Below are 27,863 nucleotides of genomic sequence, written 5' to 3' on the forward strand. Positions count from 1 at the left end.
TTAAGAATGGTACAACTTTAAATGAATGGCGTTCCAAGGATGCAAGATGACTTCACCACTTTCCCTACATAAGTTATAGGAGCCATTACCTAACACTCTGTCAATCAAGTATGGTCCTTCCCAATTTGGACCTAACTTCCCAGCGTTCAGCTCTTTAGTATTCTCAAAGACCTTAATGAGCACTCTATCCCCTTCTTCAAATGCCCTAGTACGAACATTCTTGTTGAAGTATCTAGCTACTTTGTCGTGGTAAGCTGCCGTTCTTGTAAGCGTCCGGTCTCTAAGTTCATCAATGGTATCCAGCTGATCATTCAATTCCTGCTAGTTTTGCTGTTCATTTCTCTACTAAAACCTCACAGAAGGAAGTCCAGCTTCAACTGGTATAACTGCCTCTGATCCATAAGCAATAGAAAAGGAGTTTCCCCAATAGGAGTCTATAAAGTGGTCCTGTAAGACCACAACACCCTAGGTAGCTCATTAGCCCAAACTCCTTTAGCCTTCTCTAGGCACTTCTCCAGGGTTTTGATCAAGGTTTTGTTGGATGCTTCCACTTGGCCATTGCATTGTGGATGCCTTGGGGTGGTGAAATCCAACCTTATTCCCCAATTGGCACAAAACTCCTGAAATTTATGACTAACAAATTGTGGCCCATTGTCTGTCACAATCTCCTTGGGCACCCCAAATCTGCACCAAATCTGCGTATGATATTTTTCTAGACAAATTTCTTCACATCAACATCTTTAATCAATGAATAAACCTCAGCTTCTATCCATTTGGTGAAGCAGTTTGTCATAGCCAAAAAATACTATCGCTGCCCTAACACCTTAGGTAAGGGGCCAACTATATCCATCCCCCCATCGTAGGCCAATAATACCCGGTTGCCAATGCGCGATGAGTCAAACTCCTACCACCGAAGTGATTGCAGCATTCTCCTTCATGCAGTTATGCTAGTATATACTCAGCTTATGCTGGATCTATACATCGTAATAGAGAACCTGAAGAAGATCTTCTGTATAATTGCCCATCATACACTGTGCACTATGCTGCTTTGTCTACCAAGCATCTTGACTCATTCTTTTCTACTGGCAGAACACCATCAATAAGATACTGGATGAATGGAGTTATCCATGTTTGGTCTTAACTAACTGGGAGGACTTCATTGTTGCTCTGTTCCTCCGAATCTTCCTGGACTTTGATTGAAGGTCATTTCAAATGTACCAAAGGAATTGTTTGCCATTGGGTAGTCTGGATTGACGACCCAAGGTTGGCTAGTGCGTCTGCATATGAATTCTCCGCACGTGGAATTTGAGTTATAAAAAACTCTATGAATGCCAACTGCAACTCCTTTACTAGCTCCAAGTAGCAGATCATCGTAGGATTTTTGGCTTGATAAGAACCTAGAGACTGATTCACTATCAACTGTGAATCTGAGTGAACCTTCAAATTCGTCACTCCGAGCTCTTTAGCGAGCATCATCCCGATGACCAAATCTTCATACTCTGCTTTGTTATTGGTTGTATGGAAGCCACATCTGATTACTTTCTGAATTACGCTTCCTTCTAGGGAAATCAACACGATTCCCATACTGCTACCTCTTACATTGCTAGAACCATCAACATATAGAGTCCAAGCTTTGGGCGCTTGTTCTATCATGTAAAGTAGCTCTTTGTCTGCTTTCAGTTGCTCTGATGGAGCGAAGTTAGCTACGAAATCTGTCAAGACCTGTGATTTTATCGTTGTTCTAGGCTGATACGAAATGTCATGTTCACTAAGCTCCACTACCCACTTGATTATCCTTCCAGAAAGCTCAGGCTTGTGCAGAATACTTCTTAGAGGCAAATTGGTCACCACTGCAACTAAATGACGCAAAAAGTACAGCCTCAATTTCCTGGTTGTGATCACCAATGCTAAAGCCAACTTCTCCAGTAAGCTACACTGGGTCTCTGTGTCCAATAAGCTCTTACTCACGTAATACACTGGTAATTGCTTCTTTTCTTCTTCCCTGACCAAGACTGCATTGATTGCCACTTCTGAAACAACCAAGTAAACGTATAACTGCTCCCCAATCTTCAGTTTAGACAATAAAGGTGGGGAGGTGAGGTTACCCTTCAACTGGTTCAGGGCGTCTTCACACTCGGGTGTCCACTCGTAATTAACAAACTTCTTCAAAGTGGAGAAACAGTTATGGCATTTATCAGATGATTTGGAGATAAACGACTGAGTGCCGCTACCCTCTCGTTAAGTCTCTGAATATCCTTAATACATGTTAGAGAAGAGATATTGAGAGTGGACCGAATCTGATCTGGATTGGCCTCAATGTCTCGCTGTGTAACCATATAACCCAGGAACTTTCTGGATGCCACCCCGAAAGAACACTTGGTGGGGTTCAGCTTCATATTGTATTTGATCAAGAGATCGAATGCCTGTTGGAGATGCTCGAGATGCTACTTTGCAACTAAGGACTTTACCAACATGTCATCGATATACACCTCCATAGTGTCCCCCAGATACCTTAAGAACATTTTGTTCACCAACCGCTGGTATGTGGCTCAGGTATTTTCCAACCTGAGGGCGTCACTTTGTAGTAGTAGATTCCCCTCCGAATGCATCAAAATATGGTTATATCCCAAAAAACGTCCATGAAGCTCAATAATTCATGCCCAGCGATCGCATCCACCATCATGTCAATGTGAGGCAGCGTGAATGGATCTTTCGGGCAGGCTTTGTTTAAATCTATGGAGTCGATGTAGACTCTCCACTTGTCGTTCTTCTTTCTCACAACGACGGCATTAGCCAGCCAGTCAGGGTACTGTACTTCCTTCCCGGATCCATTGCCCATTAGCTTTTGAACTTCCTCGTTAATCATTGTATTTCGCTCGGGAGTGAATTTCCATCCATTCTACTTAACGACAGGATACTCAGGGTTAACTTTGAGTTGATCCATCACGACCTCGGGGTCTATCCTGATCATATCTGCATGGCTCCATGCAAAACAATTGTAATGTTGAGATAGGAACTGGATCATTCTTTCTCGCATCTGAGTAGACAACTGCTCTCCAATCAAGACTTTGTGCTTTGGGAAGTCAAGGAGGATTTGTATCTCATCAATCTTCTCCATCCCTGGCTCATCTGGCTCCAGATCGAGCACCTAGTTCTGTAGCTACTACGAGGATTCATTCATGCTCCTCATGGTAGTTTTATAGCAACTCCTGGAAGAGTGCTAATCTCCCATGATTTCCTTAATGCCACCATTGGTAGGGTAACGTAGGATTTGGTGATAAGTGGAGGGCACGACCCTTATGGCATGCAACCAATGGTGTCCCAGAATAGCATTATAATCAGATAGTGAATCCAGAATTGAAAACCTGATCTGCTTATTCAACCATGGGGCATAGATGGGCAAAGTGACTTCACCTGATGAATGGCTCACCTAGCCATTGAAACCAATCAGTGTCGTTGACTTTCACAATATCAAAGTGTCGTCTAGACCCATCCCCTTGTATGTAACTAGAAATAATACATTGGCTGAACTCCCATTATCAATCAAGATTCACTTCAAATTAATATTGGCAATCTGAAGTGTGAGCACCAGAGCATTATGGTGTGGGTGTAGAAGCTGGGTGGCCTCGTCGTCAGCAAAGACCATCACTTGGTTAGTGAAGGTCCCTATGGTTTGCGCCATGTTAGCAACAGGGTTCGCTGCTTCTTTCTCGTGCTTCTTAGTAGAAGTGTGAGAAAGTCCACTAATCTCTGATCCTCCAGAAATCACGCAGTAGGTTTGTATGGCCAACGGTGGTAGTGGTAGCGCATATAGGTCATCAATTTTTCTCTTCTCCAAGATGGCCCTGCCACGTTTAGATAGTAAATCCCTTAGATGACCTTTCTTCAATAGGTAATCCACCTCATATTTAAGGCCTCTGCAATCGGAAGTGGTGTGCCCGATATCTTGGTGGAAGTCACACCACTTCTTAGGGTATTTCCATCCTTCAGTTTCCTTCTTAGGCGGCCACTTCACCTCACTACCCATTTTCTTCAAGACCAGCACAGCCTCAACTTGGTGTATCCGAAGGGGATACTCCGGGCAGTTCTTCGCATAATCTGATGATCCAGACTTGCGGGGGCGCCAATTGTTGCTTGGCTCACCGACGACAGATTGCTCTTTCTTCTGACGCTTGTCTTTGCGCTTTTCTTCTCTAGGGGATTGGACGATTTTCTCCTCGCATCCTCCTCCTAACGAACAAACATGGTTGCTTTAATAAGAGTTTTCTCATGGCTCCTTACATCGCACCTTGTGAGTTCCTCGTAAAACTCCCCATCCGGGAGCAGACAACTCTTGAATGCTTTAATAGCAGTCCCTGGATCACAATGAGGTATGGATACCTTCTCCCAGAGAGATTCTCCCACTCTCTATGATAGTGGTATAAGTCGTCTGAACATTTATGGATCTTCTGACTGCTTGAGAATTGTATCATGAATGTCTCGCTTAGCTTCTCGAAAGAAGTGATACTGCCATTGGGCAGGTTGATGTACCAACGCAAAGCAGGACCAGTGAGAGTTGATCCAAATCCCTTGCATATGCATGTCTCATGCATCCCATATGGTATGGCTATTACACCCATCTTCAGTTTGTAATGGGCCATATGGTCTTCGGGGTCGTCTGTGCCATTATACAACTTCATACATAGAACGCTGAACCTATATGGTAGATCTGTCTAATATATACTATCAACGAATGGCGACCCCGTGTAACAGTTAGCATTGATCTTGACCAAGGAAGGAGATGCGTTAGTTAACTTGTCTAAATCTCCCCTTAACTCGACAATCTGTTTGGCCATGGTTGCATGGGCAACAAAAGCTATAGTGGGTCCCGTAAAAGGTAAGGTGAGAAAACGTGGTTGCTGTAGAGGTCTGCTTCTCGAAGAACCTGTTAATTCTACAGGAGAATCTCTCCTGACATTTTGCTGGATATCCTCTGTAGTAGACCCTTTAACTCTCGAGGTAGAAGCGTCATATCCTCCAGAGGTAGTCCTAGGAATGAATTGGGTATTTAATGGGTAGTTCAGAGGGTTCCTGGGTGGTGTTTGTTCAAAGTGGGGGAAGGTGGAATATGGACTGAAGCCGGGTCCCGAACTTGAGAGCCGTTTTGGCTTTTAGCTGCAACACCTCTTCGCGTAGAGTTACGTTATCATTGGCCATCAACTCTAAATGCGTATCCATCTGTTCTTTGTTCTTTGAGATGTCTTCCCTCATTGCTTGCATGAGGTCCAGTAGTTCTTTGTTAGTGGCTCATTGGTATCGGCCATATCTATAACTTGTCGTGAAATTTTCTCTACTAAATGACTTCAAAAGTCCCCCTATCTGGTACGCCAAATTATGGGGACAAATTATTACAATCGTTGAAAGGTCAACTTTTATCTTTGTGGGGTCCGTCGACACCTTTAGATCCTGCAAACGTCACAACAAGAATACCCATGAGAGCTCTTTGATCGGTTAGGGGGTGCCTGTCGTAGAGACTCCGACGATCAATTTAGTACCGATCAAAGGTGGAAGACCGACGATAGTCTGTGTGTTTTGTCTAAGTATATGTAGTGATGGTTTGTAGAGTTTTGGTTTCTAGCTCGTAGTATTTTTGGGCATCGATCCTCCTCTCCAAGGTAATAGAAGAGTATTTATATGAGAATCATGATTGGCCTGGGGAATTATGTTGCCCACTTGGGTTGTATTAGATAGGATAACATAGTGTAAGAGTACGAAAGTCAAGTATCTCGGTTGTGCCAGGGTTGACATACAAAAAGTAGGATAAGGATATGGACACATACAAAGTGACTGTGACATGTGTCGATTGGAGTATGAGTAGTATTGTGGGCGACAATTAATGAATGGATATCTACCTGGCAGAAGGTCATACCTAAGGATCTGTGCCTGTCACAACTACTAATGTCGGTTGTAAACAGGATTGGACGATGCTCCTTTATAGGGTGATCATGCAATGAGTTGGCGCCCGGGCGTGCCAGCGCCCTTGCTATGGTGGTGCCATTATGCAGGCGCCAATACAATAAAGATACTTTGAAACACAGTTTCTGCCTACAGAAGAGTTACTATGAACATAATAAAGTAAGTAACTAAAAAAGATATTAGTCACTAGTGTCAGACATGGTATCAGACGTGCTTTGTATGACTGTTACATTACTTAACAATGACTCAAAGGTCACATGTGGGCCTCAGAATGGGCCTTGGAGTGGGCCCAAATGCACCAGTTAGGCCTGTGGACTTAGGTAGTCCAGCTTGGTTTTTATCGTTACATGACCCAGTGGGGTCACACGACTTTTGGTAACTACAATATGGGTGTTATTGTTTGTTCAGTAACGATCAATATACAATGAGTGACTAATTGGAGTGGTACGTATCACCCTGAAAATCAGGGTTCGAATCCCCCCTCCCCATTCCCAAAAAAAGTAACGGTCAATATGTGTTTATATATATATATATATATATATATATATGAATTCTCTTATAAGTACTCAAAGCAAGGACTTAAAATATGTATAATTTTTTGACCTTTGATTTAAAACATTTGGGATCCAAAACGGTGGATTCCACTAGTCATTTCACTTAAATCAATAGTTAAAAATTTGTACTTATTTTAAGTCCTTACTTTGAGTACTTATAGGAGAATTCTTATATATATATATATATATATATATATATATATATATATATATATATATATATATATATATAGGCATGAAATTAGGTGATTATACATGGATAGAGGGGACTTAGGTAGCTAGCGTTTGGTGGGTTTTTGACATCCGAGATTTACCAACCTTAGCAACTGATTTGGCCTGATGTCTATCCTCAATAATTGATAGGGTTTTATTTAAAAATGACCCCCGGTAATAAACAATTTTGAAATATAACCTTTCTTTTCAAAACACTTAAATATAACTCATTTGACGCGTGAAAAGACAAAATTACCCTTGCACGATTCAAAACTCTACAAATCAACAGTAATCGTCTCGATTTGCGTTATACTCGTCCTTTCATCTTCTTCGTCTTCACACACGAGCAAGATAAAAAATTTTCTCTCACATCTTCATCTTCTTCGTTCTTCCGAGACTACCACTTTGTTGGAATTTCTTCTGGTTTTTTACCAACGAACAACAACAACGAACGTGACTAAGGTTAGTCTCATTTCATGGATTGACGGTGCTGGTTTACGTTATTTTTGTTTGAATATTCGTTCATATGTATGATATTTTTGGAAGATGTTAGTGAAACAGTCATGCGTGTAACATATATGTTATAGGGTGTTGGGTTTCGTTGGTAAAGACATGCATTGTCACGCCCCGATCCGCGGAGCGTGAAGAATACGACAAATACGCAAAAACTCTGACACCAAACACAATCACGTGCATCACACGTGTTACGTCCCAACCCAATATAAACTTTATCAAAAATTTCGGCAGCATCTCCCCATAAATTGAGGAAACCCACCTGTAATCAGATCACATACAAGAAAAAAAAAAACACTTCTAATATCATCAACATCAACCGACCCGTAGGTCCACCATCACACACATACCCCATCATCATCATCAAACACACACTAGTCACTGCCACCACTCCCAACCAACAAAACAACACCATACATCAATCCAACTATAACCGTACTACATCCATGTACTTAAACTACTAAAACGTACCAACATCACACCATACATATATAACAATCCACACACACGTGTCACACAACCACAAAAATCCAAGCCACCTCCGTCACGCGTCCTCCTGCTGATCCGCAGCCTATGCACTAGATCCTGGCTCACCTGTGGGGAGGAAAGTAGATAGGGTGAGCAGAAAGCTCAGTAGGGATAAATACTAGAAGACAAGTAAAGAATAATAAGGTTGGAGAAGAAACATTGTTTAATTAATGCAACAAAATGCAATGCAAACTAATGCACCCGATCAACCCAACCGAACCTCCATATCCTCCACCAATGACACCAAAGTCGGCAAATCAGATTCCCGCCCTGCGACGATAGGCCGACGAGAATCCACCGCACTACCTCTCTCTCTAGCATCCAATCAATAACACAATCGCATATTCATCAATCTCAAACCGCTAAAGAGAAGGTTGGCACGCATGTGGTCGCAATCACTCACCGCTGGCCCCACGGTGATATTTCAACCTGCCACGCCTGGTCTAGCATCAAATAACTAGCCAGCGTGCAGTAATAAATACCGCTGCGGGAATCCTATGGACTAGGACCATAACAAGGCTCCTATCCATCATCCACGCACATGCCCAAATAACATCCAACACCTAACGTGAGCTCGGGACCACCCTCGGAACCCACCATGCATTTAATGTAAATTCCTATAATTTATGTCATTCATGCAACACATATAGATAAAAACATTCATTCATCGTGATGCATGAAGATTTACATAATGCCCGATTTATGACCAAGAATTCCAAGGTTATATATCCATCAAATTGAATCACCAATAAATTGACAATAATGCAAAGGAACAATGGTAAGCATGCAAGGGCTTGTTTCCCCTCGGGAAAGATCGAGACGGAAACCAAACCTACCATTCAAGCAATTTGGTGGCTTATAAGTGTTTTGAAATAAAAATAGTAAGAAATCCCTACCTCGAAGTAAACACGCAATCCTCACCAAGAAGTAACGTATACTTCACGCCAATTCGCTGACCTATTCATTAAGGTAAGCTCCATTAATTTTCCATATTCACCAATCCTTTCAAGTCTCACATTCCATACTACACAATATCCCCAATTTCACTAAATTCATTTCCTACCTTAATTCTCTAAGGTTAAACAATTAAATTCATATCACAATATTATTTCCATCTTACCCCAACCTTAATTAAAGGAATTTGAGTCACTAACCCTTACCTTGAACTTTGTTAGTTCCACTAACTCAAGAATTTCAAGCTTTCTCTTGAATTGATTCAAGAACCACACTTGTACCTGATAATATAAGAAGATTAGAGCCTAAACTTGAGTTATTGAACAAAGCAAACACTCAAAGAATCAAAATTCCCAAAACTCTTTTAACCCACAAACCCTGGGTTCAAAATTACCTTAATCCTTCTCTTTCTTAGCGTGGTTGTAGGTTTCAAAGTTGGGGCACCTTTACTGGCTGGAAAATTCGCCGGAAGGCCGCCGGAGGTGGTGAAGTGAGGAAAAGGGGCCGCCCTTCCTCTCTGTTTTGTTTTTTTTAAAAAAAAATTACGGGGACCTTCACCCCCTTTAAATATTTTTTTTTAATATTACTTTTAGTTGTTCATATATATTTTAAATCATTTCCTTTTATTATTTTACTCATTCACCCTAACTTTAACTCTAATATTCTTTTAATCCTCCCAATAATTCTTTTTACCCTACAATTTATTCTTTTTATAACTAAATCCAATTTATTCATTTTATTTTTATTATTGTATATTTTATTCATTTTTATTTTGGGACGGGATATTACATGCATGTTGGTTGTTATCAGTTTTCCAGTACATGTAGAAAGGTGTTGCACTGTTCATGAAAGTTTGTTGTTGATAACTGTATTACTTTTACGTTTCTAACGGCTTTCATTTAGGTTGATAACTGTATTACTTTTTCATTGATAACGGTATTACTTTTTCGTTGATAAATACATATATATTTAGTTGATAACTGTTTTGGTTTTGTATATTACTTTTTCGTTGATAAATACATATATATTTAGTTGATAACTGTTTTGATTTTGTGTTTATGTTTGATAAACTTATGTTATACTTTTCATATACATGCAGAATTGACATAAAATGGCGTACAAGATTCCCATCAATGAGAGATTTGGTGCCAAGGTTCTTTCGTTTTCAAAGTTATATGAAACAATAAGTGATATCAAAAGTAAACTGAGCGAAGATCAGCTGACTTTGTTTGAGGGATCTTGTTTTGGTGCGTTCTTACAACTGAAAAACATTAAATGGGCTCCATAGATTGTACACCAATTCCTCCTTAGGCAAATACAATCAAAAGAGGATGAAAAAAAGGGAAGTTGGTGTTTTTGATTGGTGGAAAAGAATCTAGATTTTCAATAAGGGAATTTAATCTCATAACTGGACTGAGGTGTCACTCCCTACCAGACATCTCATTATATTTGAAAGAGATGGAGAATTCTGGTGAACCTAGGGTGGGTTTGCAGTATAAGTATTTCAATGGAAGCTATCATATTTCATGCCAAGAGTTACAAAGGACTTTTATGCAGTACCAAGATCCAAAAGATGTCTTTAAGTTGACACTTGTATATTTTGCTGAGTCTGTGATCTTAGGTAGAGATGTTAAGTTGTTGATTGATGTTGATTTGTTGAATCTGATCGATTATCTTGATATGTTCAACAAGTTCCCATGGGGAACTTTGTCATACAAGAAGATAATACAGTCTCTGACTAATTGTCTTGTTGGAAGGTCCGACAAATTTAAGACTAAGCAGAATGATTATGAATGGTATAATCCACTGGGTTTTCCTTGGACTTTCCAACTATGGGTATATGAGGTTATTCCCAGTATTGCAGAACATTTTGCAACTATGTTGATCTGAATTTGCTGCATAGAATGTTGAAGTGGTCATCAACTAAGGCACCAAAGTCGAAGATTGTCAATGATATACTGGAGGCGGATGAGGTAATTATATTTTTCTGGTTTATAATGAAAATGTTTCGGTTGATAATTTATAATTTAGATGTTTTAGTTGTTAATGAGAATTTTAAGTTGGTATTGTATATTTTTACGTTGGTATTGTATATATTTACGTTGGTATTTTATATTTTTACGTTGGTATAGTATATTTTTACGTTGGTATTGTGTATATTTACGTGGGTATTTTATATATTTACGTTGGTATCGTATATATTTACGTTGATAATATAATGTAGATGTTTTAATTTATATGATTTTTTCATCTTCAGGTTACAATCTTTGAAATGGTCAACACACACTCAGAAAGTGAGTAGGAGTACACATCTAATTGTGAAGGGAATGCAGGAGTTGTATTAAAGAAGGCAAAGAAAGCTAAGCAACCCATGCAGAACCCTGGAGCTGACTCTGATGTCAGTTCAGTTAAAAAATCAGATGATACATTTGAGATGGGATTGCTTGTGAGTTCGTTGATCAGGGGATTGGTCAAGGATACTCTTGCTGAATTAGAAAATAAACTGGATGGAAAGATAAATGATATCTCTGTGAGGCTCAGTTCTATTAAGAACGAAATTGTGGGCCTAAAATCTACTCAGAAGTTGAGCAAAAAAGAAGAAGAAAAGAAAATTGTACATGATAAAGTTGAGGAAAAGGAAGAAAATGTGGGGATTAAGAAGAAGATTGTGAAGATGAGGGCGATAAAAAAGGGGAAGCGGTAAAGAAAAATACTCTGAGAAGGAGCACACGTTTAATGCCTAAGGCAGACAAATAAATATCAGAGTTACAAGAGTTGGAGAAGAAGAAAAAAGTGGGTTTGGAAATGCTCATTTCCAGCAGAAAGAAGGCTTCAATGAAGAAGAAGCCAGAAATAAATGATGACATAGATGGAGTTGGAGTTTAGCAGGTGGAAATTGGGCACCTGGAGAAAGGTGATATAACATCCATCAAGGGGGAAGATCACTTGCCAAATGAATCCAATGAAGATTTGGATAAAGTTATTAACGAGATTATTGAGAAGGTGGATCATTTGCCAATTGAATCAATCGATAATGATGATGATGCAAATCGATTTTATGTTGCCCCCCATGTCGATGAGATTGTTGATGATGATGATCGTCATGTTGATAATCCTTCTGTAGCCAATGAGAAGGTTTACAGTGATGATATCAAGGTTGATGATAAAGTTGATAATGACCAGTTTGAAGTTGAAAACAGTGAACTTAAGGTTGATAATCTTATGTTTATGGTTGACAACACGGTTGAAACTACTTCAAATAAGGTTGATACCAATGAGCTTATGGTTGGTAGTACTGAAGTTAAGGTTGATCAACCTGATGGACTGGTTGATTTGAATGTGGATAAAGTTGATGCCTCAGTTGAAGAAACTGTTGATGCCCTAGTTGAAGAAACTAAGAATGAAGAAATGGTTGATGGGATTAGTTCTATTGCTAATGAGGAGGATGATACTGATGTGAATAAATTACGTTTGTTGGCAAAGCTGGCAACCGAAGGTCAACAGTATCAGAGCAAAAGATTAAAGAAGAGGGGTCCGTACCAAGTGTCACCATATACGGACCCTTCCAAAAAGAGGAGAAAGATCCTACCAGAGTTCAATCCTATTTCAGAGTATCCGAACTAATGGGAAGTTGAAATGGATGAATTATATAAGAATCCCATCAATCAGGATAAGATAATTGATGTAAAAAAGGATTGGTTTGATACAATCATAAACCAAAGCAAGTGCCTATTAGATACGGTACGCACTTATAACTCTTAATTTGTACATTTCTTTTTCTGTTAATGATATAGAAATTTATACATTAGTTATTATGTTAATGAAAGTTTTTAAATTTTTTTTATAACTGAATTACTTTTACGTTGAGTACTGCTTCTATTTAGGTTGATATCCAATGGTTGTCGTTATACGTGAATTAATTACAGGTTGATATATGCATATAGATTTGGTTGATAACTGTATTGGTTTTGGTGTTTATGGTTGATAAACTTATTTTATTTCTTATAATGATATAAATATGTTCTGCAGCATCTTGACGTCGCATTCGAGTTCATTCGTAAAAGAATGTCTGAGAATACTAATATTTTCAGACAAAAATGTGGGATTATGGATATACCTTTCCATGTAAGTGTTTTAATTCTCGTTGATTTTATGTATGTTTAGGTTGACATTTATATTACACTTTTCGTTTATAAGATACACTCTTTCGTTTATAAACTAAATATTTTTTCGTTGACAATTTCAATATCATATCGATCATCATTTAACTCAAAATTTACCTCAGTATCATCATCATATACCTCTCTATCAGTGTTTGAAATCCATAGAGATGTCCTAGGTATGTTCTTGTCGCTGTTGCATCGTACAAAAAAACGAACATCCCTGTCAACAGGTTCAGTTGGACCATGGACATTGAAAATATACTTCAATTGGATGTTATGTGTCCGATGATCGATATTGGTCAATTCGTACACCATATCCAATAATTGGTTGTAGGAAATGTCATTTGGAATGATCATGTCCTTACTCTTCCCACCTTTATATGCATAACTGAGACCAACCTTTTCCCAAGACTTACAATAACGAATCAATATGCTAACCTCTTCCATTTCTGAATCACAAAATAAGTGAGTATTCAACCAAAAAATTCAACGAAAAGTAACAGGGTTATCAACCAAAACTTGCATGTGAAAAATTAAAAACCAAAAACATACAATTTATCAACGAAACATGCACAAATTATACACGTTTAGCAACGAAAAGTAAAACAGTTATCAACGAAATACCTGCAATTGGTATGATTTAAGAAAAGTAAAATAGTTATCAACTAAAAAAGCTGTCTGATATCAACGATAATACAACCATTTAGCAACGACAATACACCCGTTTAGCAACCAAAATACACATGTTTAGCAACCAAAAGTAAAACAGTTATCAACGAAAATACACAAATTTAGCAACGAAATATATTTACTGGTGTTTTTATTACACTAACAGAATCCAATACCGAAACTACAAACCCAGCAACGAACTAATATGATAACCATAAAGTTGTTATTATTCATCGAGATTTACTGCCTTTTGAACAGCTTATATGACATCCTCTGCCATATCTACCTTGGTGGGCTCCTCATCATTTGAATATTTGTGTGAAACACAGACGTTGATACATTCGTATCCATTAACCGCTGCAATCATATCTCTTATATCGTAGTTGTTCTTCAATATCCGAAGTCCATGTTCTAGATCTTTGATACCTGGTACCTAGTAGTAGCACTCATCATATGTTTCATACCCTAAACCCTCAAGATACAATTCAATGTCAAACATGGACATCGAAGAAGGGTCACAATTAAATTCGTCTATGAATCCTCCAACGTATTGATATTCCTAAAAGAATTGAAGAATCCCAGAATGGTGAAGTGTAAGTGTAAACTTTCTGCCATTTACGACTGGTCTAACCATCCTATTCATTATGTCTTCAACCTTATATTTTTTGACTGGTCGTACCATCTTCTGCGCTATGCATCTAGCCATGGTTAAAGTTGTTGGGTGAGAAACCCCCTTCATTGAAATAGTGATATTATCAACCCTATAAATGTTTTATCAACGAAAAAATTGCCTGAGTTAAACGAAAACAAATGAAGTAACCAACGAAAAATTTGTCTCACATCAACGAAAAGGCATTTATCAACGAAATATTTGTACTGGTATAGTAACTCATAAAATGCACTACACTAACCTTAGTTTAGTGCTATCTTCCTTCTCGACTTAAATGACAAGATTTTTGAGCACAAAATGTTGTACGATAAAATGCAGACTCGGTGAAGTAGGAGACGAAGGGTTGGACACTTAGCGACGACGGTGAGCACTTATATGTTCTACGGGAACGAATACGGAGCTTGCGTTGTCGACTTTAGGCTTGTTTGCCTCTTCGACGACGTCGCTATGGCAGCTTACGGAGCTTAGACATCCCGATACTTCAACCTTGAAGATTTGAGCTTTGACATATGGATTTCACTAGATCTGTGACAAATTTTGAATGAAAGAGGTATATATGGGCGGTTTTACTGGGTTTGAAGGAGAGAGAGAGTGGTTTCATAGAGGGAGAGGAGTACTTTTGGGAGGGAAAACCATTTTTAGGGTTTCAAGAGAGAGGTGATGCATGAAAAGACATGAAAGGATATGAAGGTCTTTTCCCATGATAAAGAGGTTATATTTAAGTGTTTTGAAAAGAAGAGTTAGATTTAAAAATCGTTTATTAATGAGGGTTATTTTTCAAAAAAACCCTAATTGATAACAACACACATCAATGGTAAGAATTGAAAACGAGCACAGTGTAACTAATTTACTAGTAACATGCCAAATAAGGAATGATGAAGTAGTACAATCTAGTTTATTATATAATAACTAAGTAACCAATCCATATATATTATCAATGAATTTATTCTTCAATTTTCAAGGAATGTTACCCTCATAAAGGACCCGGTTGAGGTCAACGAGTGCACCAAATGTTTTTGAAAAAGTTTAGAAAATTTATAAATAAGTAGTATTTCATGATGAATATAATGATATATTTTTTTCAAAACAATGATCAAACATTAGATATAAATTCAATACATTCAATTTTTTATTCCGATGAATTAGATTTTTGTTTATAATAAAAAAATGTGGTTGGATTTGACATGCTAAAGGCTAGACATTTATAATTTTTTCAGAATTTTTAAGTTTTGTTTTGTTGCATCGGTTGGGTTATAAATTGGCATGGCCAGGTGAGTTGGCTGGGGATGCAACGTCACTCTGACTCATTCAGCGCACTCTCATTGCTAATTTGCTATTGGGTGCTTTTAGTCTTGTCAATTTGAAGAGTTCGGGTCGAGGCGTCTCAGGTTCACATCGATGCTGGTTCGGATTGAGATCATAGAATCTTCGAAGTTTGAAGCACAGCGTTATTTCGACTTCTCCACAAAATTAAAACTGTTGAACCTGAACATCTGTTAAAGTTTCTTATTTTTTTAATAATGATTTTGTTCATTGAGATGGGTGTACTTTTTCATGTCAAATTCTGGATATGGCGGGTATTGCTGAAACAATCCATGTAATCTGATGTTTCAATGCTTTCTACCGAAGCTTGTGTTGTGTTCGATCAATTGCCTAGTAGAATCTTGGTTTTTAATTTTGCTTTTTTCTAAATTTGCTTTTGTTCTCAAACGGTAGCATTTATTTATTTTGAAATTTCATTATTCAATTTAGCTTATTTGTGAGGATTATGTCAAGGAATTGCAATTGGTTTAATTTGCAGGGTGCATTGCATCGATTGAGAGTCTAGAAATCAAAATGCAGGGTCTGTTCTATGAAGTGGTATTCACTCTTATATTTCCTTTTGAATCATCACTCAAAGGAATAATGGCAGGAAGAGATATTGCACTCTTTTAACAGTATTTTCAGGGAAAATAATTGAGAGGACTATGGAGGCGGATGGACAGTTCAAGCCTTTTCTACAGTTACCTGTGAAAGGTTCAACTCTTGGAAATGCAGATGATGTGGCAATGTTAAGCTGTAAAAAGATAGATTTGAGGTGGAGTAAAGTCATCGACATTCCACGTAAAGGAAGTAAGCATGAATTAGCAAGAAGTAGCATCAGTTGCCAAGGAAAGTAGAGGACTCATCTCGAGGAGTCATTTTTCTCTCATGGCTGGAAATTGGTGAACTAGTAGTATCCATTCATTATCACTTTTTGAATGATTTAAATATCTTGAAGTAAGTTTTTAAACCTTTTTTTTTTAATTTTGTCAGCAGGCCATGAAGAAGCATTGTCTTATTGCCGGAGAAGGAAAGCTATCTGAAGCATTGGTACCTTCTGCAAAGAATGGCATATATTGCACAAATGTACAGACAACAGGTAATTTAAAATACTGCCTTGAGTTTAAATAACACATTAAATCCGGCAACTAGATTTGAATATCCCATAATTGATTCTTGATTCTTTGCTAGTTTCTGTTTTTCTTATCAACACAAGGTTATCTTCATGTAATACAAGAGATATGGGACATTGGAATTTCATATGATAAAAGGAAGCCTCATAGTAATAAATGATGATGTTGTTAACCCAACTCTGTCTCTTACTACCTTCTCTCAAATCAGACTAAAATGAGAGATAACTTCCTCTTACCTTCATTTCCTTCCTTCCCTCTCATCTGTCTCTAAGTGAACTACATGTAGAAGTAAGTATTGGAGTTAATTTGCTGCTTCTTACTTTGGCCTATTTTCACTTCTTTAATTGTTGATTTCGAGCGTATTTCCTGTTTTCTTTTTTGATGGCATTACCAGAAGACCAGAGCAAGCCACATCTGAGAGAAGAACTTCAAGCATCTGGATTTCCATTTATGACCATGAAACGCTCATAGTTACTCTCATTACCCATGTGGCAAGGAATTGTGCAATTTTGAAATCCTTCCTGATCATCAATCATTTTGGTGATAGTGCAAACCTGCAAGCCGTGCTGCGCATAGCAAACACTTCTTTTGCCTTTCAAGTTGAAGAAGCATCTCCTATCATCAATGTCTATCAGAGTGATTGTACTGGCATTGTTAGGGAGAATCTCTAGTCTACTTATTCAAGAATCTGTCTCATTTCTTGAAGTTGACGATGACCTCGAACGGATTGAAGCCCAATTGAAGAAACATGCTGATGATGCAGAGTTTGGCTTTGCATATCGCGGAAGGGAAATTATTTATGACTTAGAAGATGTAATTGATTCCTTAATAACACAGTCAGCACTGGAAGACGGAATTTCCTATCCGACCAAGAATGAAATTCGTGATCAGTTGGACAAAATCAGCCATCGTATAGTTGGTGTCTATTCGGGACCACGTAACTATGCTGGATCATGGTGGAGCTCCTTTAACTTATATGACCTAAACCTGGGGAACACAGTTGTTTCCCCTGTTATCAGTAAATTAGATGATCTGGTTGCTATGGATCAATCTAGTTCTGCTTTGAGAAAGAAGGCTAGATGGTTAAGGGATGAATTTAGAATACTGCACACTTTTATAAGAGAGTCGGAGACAAAAGAAATAAGCGAAAATGGAATGGCTTGGATGGAAAACGTTTGTGATGTCTCTCGCTCAGTAGAGGGTTCTATTAAGCTCTTCGAGTCTAAAATCGAACAGCATAGCAGGAGTCGAAGATGCCAGTTGGTGAAATTATCTTTAGCCTGCCTCAGTTTAGAATTCCAACAGAAGCTTGTCAAGGAGTTGGATCAGATATTGGCTAAGGTTCAAGATATCTTGAAGAGACGACTCGGTGTCATTTGCCCAACACCCCCGTCAAGCCCCACAAGTCTTGGACCATCAGCATCTTCTTGCTTTGCCGAGAAACTTGATATCACCAGCTTCAATGACGATGCAGATGAAAGTATGACGATGTTGCTGAAAGATGATCCAAATTGTCTTTCCATCTCCATTGTTGGTATGAAAGGCCTTGGTAAAACATGCCTTTCTAAGTTAATCTATGATAATCAGGTTATTCTAAATCATTTTCCTTACCGCGCTTGGGTGTCTCTACATCATCAGTATTGTCCACGAGCTGCAGATTACTTCGTGCAAGAAATTACTGGGATCCAAGTTCATGGGATCCGCGTATATGTGACTGGCCTACTCATTTGTGCAAGTTAAGGCAGATACTCAATATTTTCTTGATGGATAGAAGATCTCTCTTTATTTTTGACTGCATAACCACAAACTATGTTCGGGATGCACTGAGAAGCTTGTTAAACAGCACATCAAATAGAATGAGAATAATTTTCATTGTCCCCCACGCATGTGTAAATCAACAAGTTGATGAGAGAAGTTTTATCTACAAATTGCATCTTCGAAGTGACGATGAGACCTGGGCATTGTTTACTCATACCTTAAAAGTGAGCATTCCAGCAGAGCTGCTTAAACTGAAAAGCAAGATTTTGAGAACTTGTGGGGGCTTGCCAAAAGTGATTGTGGAGTTGGCAGGAATACTTTCACACACGACTATGGAGGAGTGGTCGACAGTACTTGAACAGCTCAATCAAGACGAGGAGCCTTGGTCAGAACCCTTGCATGAGATTTATAAAAATATGCCCTTGTACTTGAGGCGGTGTCTCTTCTACTTCGGATTATTCCCCAAGGACTTCAACATTCCAGCAAGAAGATTGATTGTCTTGTGGGTTGCTGAGGGCTTGGGCTGGAAAGAGAACATCGATGAACCTCCAGAACAGGTTTCAGAGAGTTGCTTAGAAGAGCTTGTAAGCCAGAATGTGGTTCAAGTGACAAAGGAAGCCAACTTTCTCCAAGGTCACTCCTCTCCCAGAACTTCTATAGTACGTCGTGTTGCCGATCATCTTGATAGCAGAGATGGCACATTTGATGTCATCCATCGTGAAAATAAACCCTCTTCTTCTATGTATTCTTGTTCTAGAGAAGTCATTTCTTTCCTGTCTTTTGACACTCGAGATGGTAGCAAACCAGGACAAGAAATAGGGGACTTCTTGGAACTGTGCATTTCTCGCAAGTGCTTATTTGATCTACAGGTGTTAGATCTCGAACATGTATTCCAGCCAAAGTTACCGGAGACAACAGCTAAGCTCACTCGATTGAAGTACCTGGGCTTGAGATGGACTTGCTTAAAGAAGCTTCCTTCATTTATCTGCAAATTGCTTAACCTTCAAACTTTGGACTTGAAGCGTACTTCTATTGACACCCTTCCTAGTTCAATATGGTTGATGGAAAAATTGCGTCATCTGTATTTGGACAAGCGCAATAGCTGTAGATTCGTTTGTCGACCGAATGGCAGGTCCTTCATGGATCTCTGGACATTATGGGGCTTATTTGTAGATGAGGAGAGTCCAGTAAAAGATGGTCTTGATACAATAATGAATATCAGGAAATTGGGATTGGCTTGTCGGCTTATGTCGTCTCGACAAGAGGCAATGTTTTCACAACTAGAAGCAGTAGCAAATTGGGTTCAAAAGCTGGAGCATCTTCAACGTTTGAGGTTGAAATCATATGATCAATCAAATCAACCATGGGAGCTGCCCTTGAAGTCTTTATCAGGTCATTCATGTCTCACTAGTATATACTTGGTTGGAAAGCTAAAATATCAAAGTATTGTGTCTGAATTCCCACAGAAAATTATTGAGATTACCTTGTCAGCATCAGGACTCACAGAAGACCCAATGCAAATGTTGGACAAGCTTCCTAACCTTAAATTTCTGAGATTGTTATCCAAATCTTACACAAGAGAGACTATGCTTTGCTCTGCAAAAGGATTTCCTGAGCTTCGCGTCCTTAAGCTCTGGGAGCTAGAGTCACTAGAGGACTGGAATATGCAAGAAGGAGCCATGCCTCGTCTTAAAGATTTAGAGATCAGGTCTTGTAAGAATTTGAGGAATCTTCCCAATGGTCTCCAATATATGAGCACTCTCTACTTGTTCAAATTATCTAAAATGCCAAGAGAGCTTATAGACAAGATTAAGGACGATCAAGGCATTGAGCATGCGAAAATTGCACATATACGCAATGTCTTCATCAAGGATTAGCTGCTTTTGTGGCGTGGTTAGTTCTGAATAACTCTTTTTCTTAGTACGTATAACTTTTTTGCCCTTTCAATTTCCATGTCTTTTCAGCTACTTGTTATTTATATTATTCCGATGTGACAATAGTTTTAGCCTTGCCTTCTGTGTACGTTTCCCAGAATTATTCGATTCTTGATGAAAATGCATTATAATATTTGTTTCCTGTGTTGTTTCTGACTACTATGAAGTTTTGATGAGTCTTCTATAGAAGCAGATAAGTTGCTAGAATCGTGTTTTTTTTTCCCCGTGTTTTATATGCCTAAAGGACTGGGGTCAGTTGTAACAACTGAATTACATGTGCTTGAAATAATAGCTAAACATAATTGCACTACAAGAAATTGGCCTTGTACGTGCGAAACTATACCTGTGGTTTTTGATGAATGAATGTATAAAAGCGTTTTACTTGCGATTTATAAAATCGTTGGTATTTTTCTTAGTTATACCTGCGGGTTTTAAAGACTGGAGGAATAATATTTTATATTGCTGCGGCCACAGGAACAAAATATCACAACACAGTGTCATTTTGCCAATAGCTGCCTCAAAATAGCAATCCTTTCCTCTCTCAATTCAAAACCTAGCTTTCAGTTCCCTCCTCCAATTGCATCAACTGTCTCATTCCAAACCCTAGATTTTGACTGCTCCTCAAAACCGCATGCTACTCTATTTGTGTTTATCTCCTGTCAAGTGTGATCCCTGCCCCACTGTTTTTACATGCCTAGGTCTCCAAACGGCATACCATAAATGGCTCTGCTGAATCCTAAACCATTCTGCTGCCTATTCTGATTCTAGCTGGTGACATCTTCCTCTTTCTCCCTGTCTCTTGTGGTGCTGATGTAAGGAACCTGGAACTCCACACTCACAAAGAGAAATATGACCAGCAAGAAATAACACTCTCTTGCAACTGAACTCCAATAATTAACAACAAGATAAGTGGAAACACGATTCAACCAGAGGAAGAGTTCCCCTTGAGAACCAGAGTCCTTAGTACAACAACATTAAAAGGAAAAACAACAACACCCTTTCGTTCTTTGATAAACCACCCTAAGGAAGAAACAACTACTTATATCAACAACCACAAACTGGACTCTTCAAAGGCAGATCCAACGGCACCAAAAACTTCAGCGAAACAAGCAACACAACACACTAACCCAGCCCATAAACAAAAGCACAAATGGGCCCCCAAAACAACACCAACGACAAGTTTAGACATTGTCGAACCCAGGTTCCTGACAAGTCCCTCCCCATCAAAAGACCTTGCCCACAAGGTCAGGATATTTAGACAGCAGCTCTGGATAGGGTATCCAAGTAGCATCCATATACGTCTGCCCCTCCCACTGAATTAACAACTCAGCCGCTGCATGATGTCCCTTTTTGATCAATCTCCTGTCTAGCACTACTGCTGGCATAGGCAACATTTCCCCATCTGTAGAAACAACCGGTAAATGGGTAGTTGCTGAGACAGCTGCACCTAAGTGTTTCTTCAGCTGTGACACATGGAAAACCGGGTGTATCTTAGACGTAGGTGGCAGCTGCAACTTGTAAGCTACACTCCCAATTTTCTCCAAAATTCTATAAGGCCCATAATACCTGGGAGCTAACTTGAGATTCCTCCTCTGGACAACCGATATTTGGCGATATGGTTGTAGTTTCAAATAAACAAGGTCCCCCACCTCAAACTCCATATGCTTCCTCTTCCTGTCAGCAAATCTCTTTTGTGAGTTTTGACTCTTCTTCAATTGATGCTTAAGGGTCAACAACACCTCCTCCCGAGCCTTCAAATGGTTGTCTACACTGTCCACCAGAGTAGTTCCAGGAACATAACTTAGAAGAGTGGGTGGTGAGATGCCGTACACCACTTCAAAAGGAGACAATTGAGTACTAGAGTGATTACTAGTATTATAACAAAACTCTGCCAAGGTCAACCACTTATACCAACTTTTAGGATCCCCACCCGCATAACACCTAAGGTATTGCTCTACACTTTTGTTGACAGACTCAGTTTGACCATCTGATTCCGGGTGATATGCCGTAGACATACATAACTCCGTTCCCTGTAACTTCCAAAGTGTCTTCCAAAATGTACTTGTAAAAATAGGATCCCTGTCCGACACAATCTTCTTTGGTAGACCATGAAGTTTAAACACATGATCAAAATAAACTTGAGCCACCCCCGTCGCTGTAAAAGGATGACTGAGAGCCATGAAATGACCATACTTGGACAACCGGTCCACAACCACCATAATGACGGACCGACCAAAGGAGTGAGGTAAACCCTCAATAAAATCCATACTAACCTCTTCCCATATAACTTGAGGGATAGGTAGCGGTTGTAAAAACCCTGGAGGGTGTGTATTCAAGTACTTAGTCTGTTGACAAATCTCACACTCTTTCACATAATTCTTGATAGTTGTCTTCATCCCCTTCCAAAAAAAATCCCTCTTAATTCGATGATAAGTCTTAGAGAAACCCTTATGTCCCGCAGTGGGTGAATCATGGACATGGTAGAGCAATAATTTGATCACTTCCTGGTCGTGACCCAGACATATTCTCCTTGTTTTGTAATACACTAGTCCCTCCCGCAAGGAAAAATTTTTATACCGTGAAACTCCCGCTGCAAACTCCCCCATAATCTTCCCAATCTCCCCATCATGAGTATAAGACGCCTTAACTTTATCCAAAAAATCTGTAGTAGGAATTGAGAGAGCCATGAAAGCCATAGCAGTGGTAACTGACGAATTTCCATGACTATTAACAATTTCCAGATTGCTGCCAGTATCACTTTCAGCACATAATTTCCTAGCCCCAGCTCGGCCATCAGCACCAACAACAGCTCCACACTCACCAACTATGCCCGAATTTTCTGTACCAGGAATAGTTGCTGCCCCTAAATCCTCATCACTCAGCACCGCCGTTGTTGCACCCTTGCCACCCAACTCCTCATATTTCCGAGACAAAGCATCAGCCACAGCGTTTGTTGATCCCCTCTTATAATCGATAGAGAAATCATAGCCCAATAATTTCACCATCCACTTTTGTTGGAAGGGTGTGCCAATGGACTGTTCCAATAAATATTTGAGACTAAAATGGTCAGTTCGGACAGTAAAATGATGGCCAAGGAGGTATGGTCTCCACTTCTGGACTGCCTGGACCAGTGCTAAAAATTCTTTTTCATATGCCGATAAGTGTAGTGCCTTTCCCTTCAAAGCCGCACTAAAGAAGGATATCGGATGACCAGCTTGTAGTAATACAGCACCAACCCCCACTCCGGATGCATCACACTCAATGACGAAAGGAGAATTGAAATCGGGTAGAGACAGAACAGGTGGGTTAGTTACCACTGCCTTCATTTTCTGAAATGCAAGGTCGGTTTTTTCATCCCATAAAAAACCATCTTTCTGCAGCAAACTATGGAGAGGGGCTGCTGATTGAGCATAATTTTTTATAAATTTACGGTAATACCCGGTAAGGCCGAGGAAACCCCTCAAACCTTTCACGGTGGTAGGCCTCGGCCAATCAAGCATCGCCTCCAATTTCTTTGGATCAGCCTTGACACCCTCGGCTGTGACTACATGCCCCAAATAGACTACTTCCGGAGCTGCAAAACTGCACTTTGAAAATTTGGCGTATAATTGATGATCCTTCAAAACTTCCAAAGCTAACTTCAAATGCTCCACATGCTCACCCATATTTTTGCTATAAACGAGTATATCATCAAAGAAAACTAGGATGAATCGTCGTAAATAAGGCTCAAAAACCTTATTCATCAGACTCTGAAAAGTAGAAGGAGCATTGGTCAACCCGAAAGGCATGACCAAAAATTCATAGTGTCCATGATGAGTTCGGAACGCTGTTTTTTCAATGTCCTCCTCAGCCATAAGAATCTGATGATAACCGGACCGTAAGTCTAACTTGGAGAAGATGGCTGCCCCATAAAGTTCATCCAAAAGTTCCTCAATAATGGGAATTGGAAATTTATCCTTGACCGTAGCCTTGTTTAGTGCTCTGTAATCAATACACATCCGCCATGACTCATCCGCCTTCCGAACCAAAAGAACCGGACTAGAAAAAGGACTAACACTCGGTCTAATAACCCCTGCCAACAATAACTCTTTCACAATCTTTTCTATTTCAGACTTCTGGAAATGGGGATACCGATAAGGTCTGAGGTTAACAGGAAGTGTCCCCTCCTTGAGCAAAATACGATGCACATGAAACCTGGACGGTGGCAGCCCCTTGTGCTCACTAAATACCCCAGAAAAATCATCTATAACCCCCTTGATTGTCATGGGCATGGTCTGTTGACCAACCTGTTGAATGGCCATCTTAGAGTCAAGCATCTGCAACCAGATCCCGTGTTTCCCCCTTGGCCTCCATTTTTCCATAAGCTGCATAGAGCTAACAGCTTCTTTTTGGCTGTGCAAACCCCTCAAATCACACTGCTTCCCTTGCCAAATGAAAGCCATCGTCAGTTCTTGGAAATTCCAGCAAATATTCCCCAACTCTTGTAGCCACTCTATTCCCAAAACTAAGTCACAGCCACCCAGAGGAACAATGTAACATGAAACTGGAAAATTGGTGCCTTGACACCTCACCACTAGTCTTTCAATCAACCCGCAACACTGTAGCTTCTCACCATTTGCCACCTTTACCGGTGTGGGTCCTATTGACTTCACTGGTAATTCCAATTGAGTCGCAATGGTTGCATCCACAAAATTGTGGGTGGCTCCACTATCCACCAATATTGTCAACGGCATGCTACCCACATAACCTACCACCCTCATCGTCTCTGGGCTGGTATCTCCTCTAATAGCTTGTAAAGTCACGGTTGGCTCGAACTGAATCTTCATGAGTTTAGGTTCAATGGTTTCCCCTACCAACTCTCCCACTACATCTTCTTGAACTTCAATTGACTCCCTATTTGTTGGCTCCTCCATTTCAATAAAGAACAACTTCGGACTGGAACATTTATGCCCTGGTACCCATTTCTGGTCACAATGGAAGCAGAGACCCTTTTCCCTTTTCTCCTTCATTTGTTGAGGAGTGATTTTCTGGACAGGCAGTGAGTTAATGTTGTTACCTCCACTCCTTCGCATATTTCCTCCTGGGCTTGACTCCGTTTTATCTTGCTGCCCCCCACCCGGATCCAGTTTCGCTGGAGTAGCCCCGGGAGCATTCGACTTATTTGACTTCCTCACAGCCAAAATTTCCTGCTGCATCCTTGCAAGTTCATAAGCTTCATTCGAGGATTGGGGCTTGAGCATTTGCACTGAAAGTCTAATCTCTTCCTTAAGACCTCCGATGAAACAACTGAGCTTATGACGCTCAGAAAGATCTTGTACCTTCAAAATGATCTCCTCAAACTTCTCCTTATACACCTCCACTGTATGCTCCTGTCTCAGGCGCATTAGATCCACCATTGGACTTACTAGAGGAGTGGTCCCAAACCTGGATTTCACTGCTGTGACCAAACTTTCAAAAGAAGTGATCTGACCCGTTTGCTCCACCTCTCGAAACCAAACCAAAGCCTTACCCTCAAGGTAGAACTTGGCCGTAGTGACTTGCTTGGTAATGGGTACTTGATAGTAATCAAAATATTGCTGGGATTTATAGATCCAAGTCTCTGGATCCTCACCGGAAAATCGGGGAAAATCAATTCGCGGCGCTCGCGGTCTGTCTTCCATGTAGGGTTGTCGGCCCTGCGCTGAACTCTGGGCAACAGATGAGGCACCTGAGGAATCACGTACATCCAATCGATTCATGATCTCCGCTAAAGTTTGTTGGTGCCGCAAATCTCTCTCCTGCAACTGGACTTGTAGCTGCGCAGCCTGGTCATCATACTTGGCTTGAAGGGCCAGCAGTTGTTGCTCTAACTGTGCGTTGTTAACCATTCTCGTAAAGGAGGAACGGCCTCTGATACCACTTGTAAGGAACCTGGAACTCCACACTCACAAAGAGAAATATGACCAGCAAGAAATAACACTCTCTTGCAACTGAACTCCAATAATTAACAACAAGATAAGTGGAAACACGATTCAACCAGAGGAAGAGTTCCCCTTGAGAACCAGAGTCCTTAGTACAACAACATTAAAAGGAAAAACAACAACACCCTTTCGTTCTTTGATAAACCACCCTAAGGAAGAAACAACTACTTAAATCAACAGCCACAAACTAGACTCTTCAAAGGCAGATCCAACGGCACCAAAAACTCCAGCGAAACAAGCAACACAACACACTAACCCAGCCCATAAACAAAAGCACAAATGGGCCCCCAAAACAACACCAACGACAAGTTTAGACATTGTCGAACCCAGGTTCCTGACAGCTGAATCCTAAACCATTCCGCTGCCTCGTCTGAAATTATCATAGTTCTCGCGAGAGCTATGCGATGGCTGGCTTTGAGAGAGCTACTGGTACTCTTCTTGTCTTAGCGATCGTCTCATTCGGTAAGCATTCGTTCTACTTTACCTGAAGTTCAGATCAGATTGTTATTTAGAATTTATTGTGGGATATGTGGTAGATCTGGATTTGTTTGCTTTCTTGTTTTCTAAGATTGATTTATAGCTAGGCAGTATAAGCTGGTATTGATTGATTTATGAATTTGTAACTATATCTGATGAAAATTTTCGTGTTTTTGTGGATCTGTCTATGTTTGTTGATATCAACTTGCATCATGGGAACATTTGGGTACTGAAAAAAGTGTTAAGCATTTGTTTACGTTGTAACTTAATTGAAGCATTGAATTTTTTATTTTTATTTTTTATTTAGTGTACTCATGGTTGTTATCTCTATATCATAATGTGTGAGATTTTAATCAAAATTGCAAATGTAGGTACTTGGCTCCTGAGTATGCATCCGGTGGCAAGTTGACAGACAAATCTGATCTCTTCTCCTTCCGCTAAAGGGTATTTGAGATCTCTTGTGGATAGAAAGTTGGTGTGATACACGAAGGGATTGTCGAAAAGTCTGTTTTTCCTTTGTGTGAATGTATTTTCACGAGCTTTTTTCTCTGATAATTTTTTTAAGGGACCCTTTTGTTTGTTTTCATTAATTATGGGATACCTTTGCTGCTTGTTCTTGTTCAATTTGATTTTCAGATGGTTCATTGGTATTATTTTGTCCTCTGTGTCCAAATGTGGGATTTTGGTATCTTTGGTCTTGCAATTAGGCTTTGTATATCACTGTGGGCATGTTTGTTGTTGCTGCAATTATAGTTGCTCTCTGTTAGCTTCTTTGAAATTTCTTGAATATGTGAGAGTTTACACCTGCTTACTTAGTGTCTCATGTGTAATAATGGATAAATGGATGGATTAAGGCATTTGGTAATAATGGATAAATGGATGGATTAAGAATCTAGGATCTAGGATATCTTTTTGCTATACGACAGCTCGTGCTTTGGTCATCTGGTATGAACTTGGAATAATTATCTTGATTTGAGAGATACTTTTATTGAAGCCTTGGATGATACTAGTGGTAGGAATTTAGACTGGGGGTGAGCTCACATTACATGGACCTAATATATGGGTTTACTTGACATGGAG

The 27,863-nt window shown here is 39.7% G+C and overlaps 5 protein-coding genes and 1 long non-coding RNA gene across 6 annotated transcripts; 2 read left to right on the forward strand and 4 right to left on the reverse strand.

Annotated features, from left to right (window-relative positions):
• On the reverse strand, positions 1–2,866 carry LOC119979809. The gene is made up of 8 exons (XM_038822439.1): positions 2,678–2,866; positions 2,512–2,565; positions 2,232–2,423; positions 1,219–2,163; positions 824–904; positions 489–695; positions 353–447; positions 1–280 (listed from the first exon to the last, which is right to left on the reverse strand). Exons 1-8 carry the CDS (start codon positions 2,864–2,866, stop codon positions 1–3), a joined length of 2,043 nt encoding a protein of 680 aa, XP_038678367.1.
• A 354-nt stretch (positions 2,867–3,220) lies between these two features.
• On the reverse strand, positions 3,221–4,679 carry LOC119979810. The gene is made up of 3 exons (XM_038822441.1): positions 4,289–4,679; positions 3,590–4,230; positions 3,221–3,430 (listed from the first exon to the last, which is right to left on the reverse strand). The coding sequence occupies exons 1-3, from the start codon at positions 4,677–4,679 to the stop codon at positions 3,221–3,223; spliced, it is 1,242 nt and encodes a 413-aa protein (XP_038678369.1).
• Positions 4,680–7,426: 2,747 nt separating this feature from the next.
• On the reverse strand, positions 7,427–9,217 carry LOC120015920. Its single transcript, XR_005471853.1, has 4 exons — positions 9,112–9,217; positions 8,924–8,998; positions 8,660–8,720; positions 7,427–7,829 (listed from the first exon to the last, which is right to left on the reverse strand). It is a non-coding gene; the product is annotated as an uncharacterized LOC120015920 (long non-coding RNA).
• Positions 9,218–9,828: 611 nt separating this feature from the next.
• LOC119979811 lies at positions 9,829–11,019 on the forward strand. The gene is made up of 5 exons (XM_038822442.1): positions 9,829–9,964; positions 10,090–10,553; positions 10,631–10,690; positions 10,850–10,864; positions 10,975–11,019. The coding sequence occupies exons 1-5, from the start codon at positions 9,829–9,831 to the stop codon at positions 11,017–11,019; spliced, it is 720 nt and encodes a 239-aa protein (XP_038678370.1).
• Positions 11,020–15,507: 4,488 nt separating this feature from the next.
• Positions 15,508–27,594, forward strand: LOC120016607 (disease resistance protein RPP13-like). The gene is given in 5 exon segments (XM_038869454.1): positions 15,508–16,423; positions 16,518–16,620; positions 17,049–18,388; positions 18,391–20,305; positions 27,155–27,594. Coding segments are annotated over 2 exon segments (3,009 nt in total). The 5' UTR covers positions 15,508–16,423; positions 16,518–16,620; positions 17,049–17,278; the 3' UTR covers positions 20,290–20,305; positions 27,155–27,594.
• On the reverse strand, positions 21,197–26,643 carry LOC120016606. The gene has a single exon (XM_038869453.1). The coding sequence runs from the start codon at positions 26,211–26,213 to the stop codon at positions 21,570–21,572; it is 4,644 nt and encodes a 1,547-aa protein (XP_038725381.1). The 5' UTR covers positions 26,214–26,643; the 3' UTR covers positions 21,197–21,569.
• Positions 27,595–27,863: the final 269 nt, after the last annotated feature.

This window comes from Tripterygium wilfordii, chromosome 15 (assembly GCF_013401445.1).
Source record: "Tripterygium wilfordii isolate XIE 37 chromosome 15, ASM1340144v1, whole genome shotgun sequence".
NCBI classification, from domain to species: domain Eukaryota; kingdom Viridiplantae; phylum Streptophyta; class Magnoliopsida; order Celastrales; family Celastraceae; genus Tripterygium; species Tripterygium wilfordii.

Excerpts from the sequence above, each read along its gene's own strand:
- LOC119979811 (XM_038822442.1), top strand. The coding sequence starts at position 9,829 with ATGGCGTACAAGATTCCCATCAATGAGAGATTTGGTGCCAAGGTTCTT. Across the intron at positions 9,965-10,089 it reads GTTTGAGGGATCTTGTTTTG|AATCTAGATTTTCAATAAGG; the intron begins GTGCGTTCTTAC and ends TTGGTGGAAAAG. Across the intron at positions 10,554-10,630 it reads CTTGGACTTTCCAACTATGG|TGGTCATCAACTAAGGCACC; the intron begins GTATATGAGGTT and ends AGAATGTTGAAG.
- LOC119979809 (XM_038822439.1), bottom strand. The coding sequence starts at position 2,866 with ATGATTAACGAGGAAGTTCAAAAGCTAATGGGCAATGGATCCGGGAAG. Across the intron at positions 448-488 it reads GCCTAGAGAAGGCTAAAGGA|GACCACTTTATAGACTCCTA; the intron begins GTTTGGGCTAAT and ends GTGGTCTTACAG. Across the intron at positions 281-352 it reads GCTGGACTTCCTTCTGTGAG|AGACCGGACGCTTACAAGAA; the intron begins GTTTTAGTAGAG and ends TGATGAACTTAG.
- LOC120016606 (XM_038869453.1), bottom strand. The coding sequence starts at position 26,213 with ATGGTTAACAACGCACAGTTAGAGCAACAACTGCTGGCCCTTCAAGCC.
- LOC119979810 (XM_038822441.1), bottom strand. The coding sequence starts at position 4,679 with ATGAAGTTGTATAATGGCACAGACGACCCCGAAGACCATATGGCCCAT. Across the intron at positions 4,231-4,288 it reads TTTTACGAGGAACTCACAAG|GAGGAGGATGCGAGGAGAAA; the intron begins GTGCGATGTAAG and ends TTTGTTCGTTAG. Across the intron at positions 3,431-3,589 it reads ACCCACACCATAATGCTCTG|GTGAGCCATTCATCAGGTGA; the intron begins GTGCTCACACTT and ends TTCAATGGCTAG.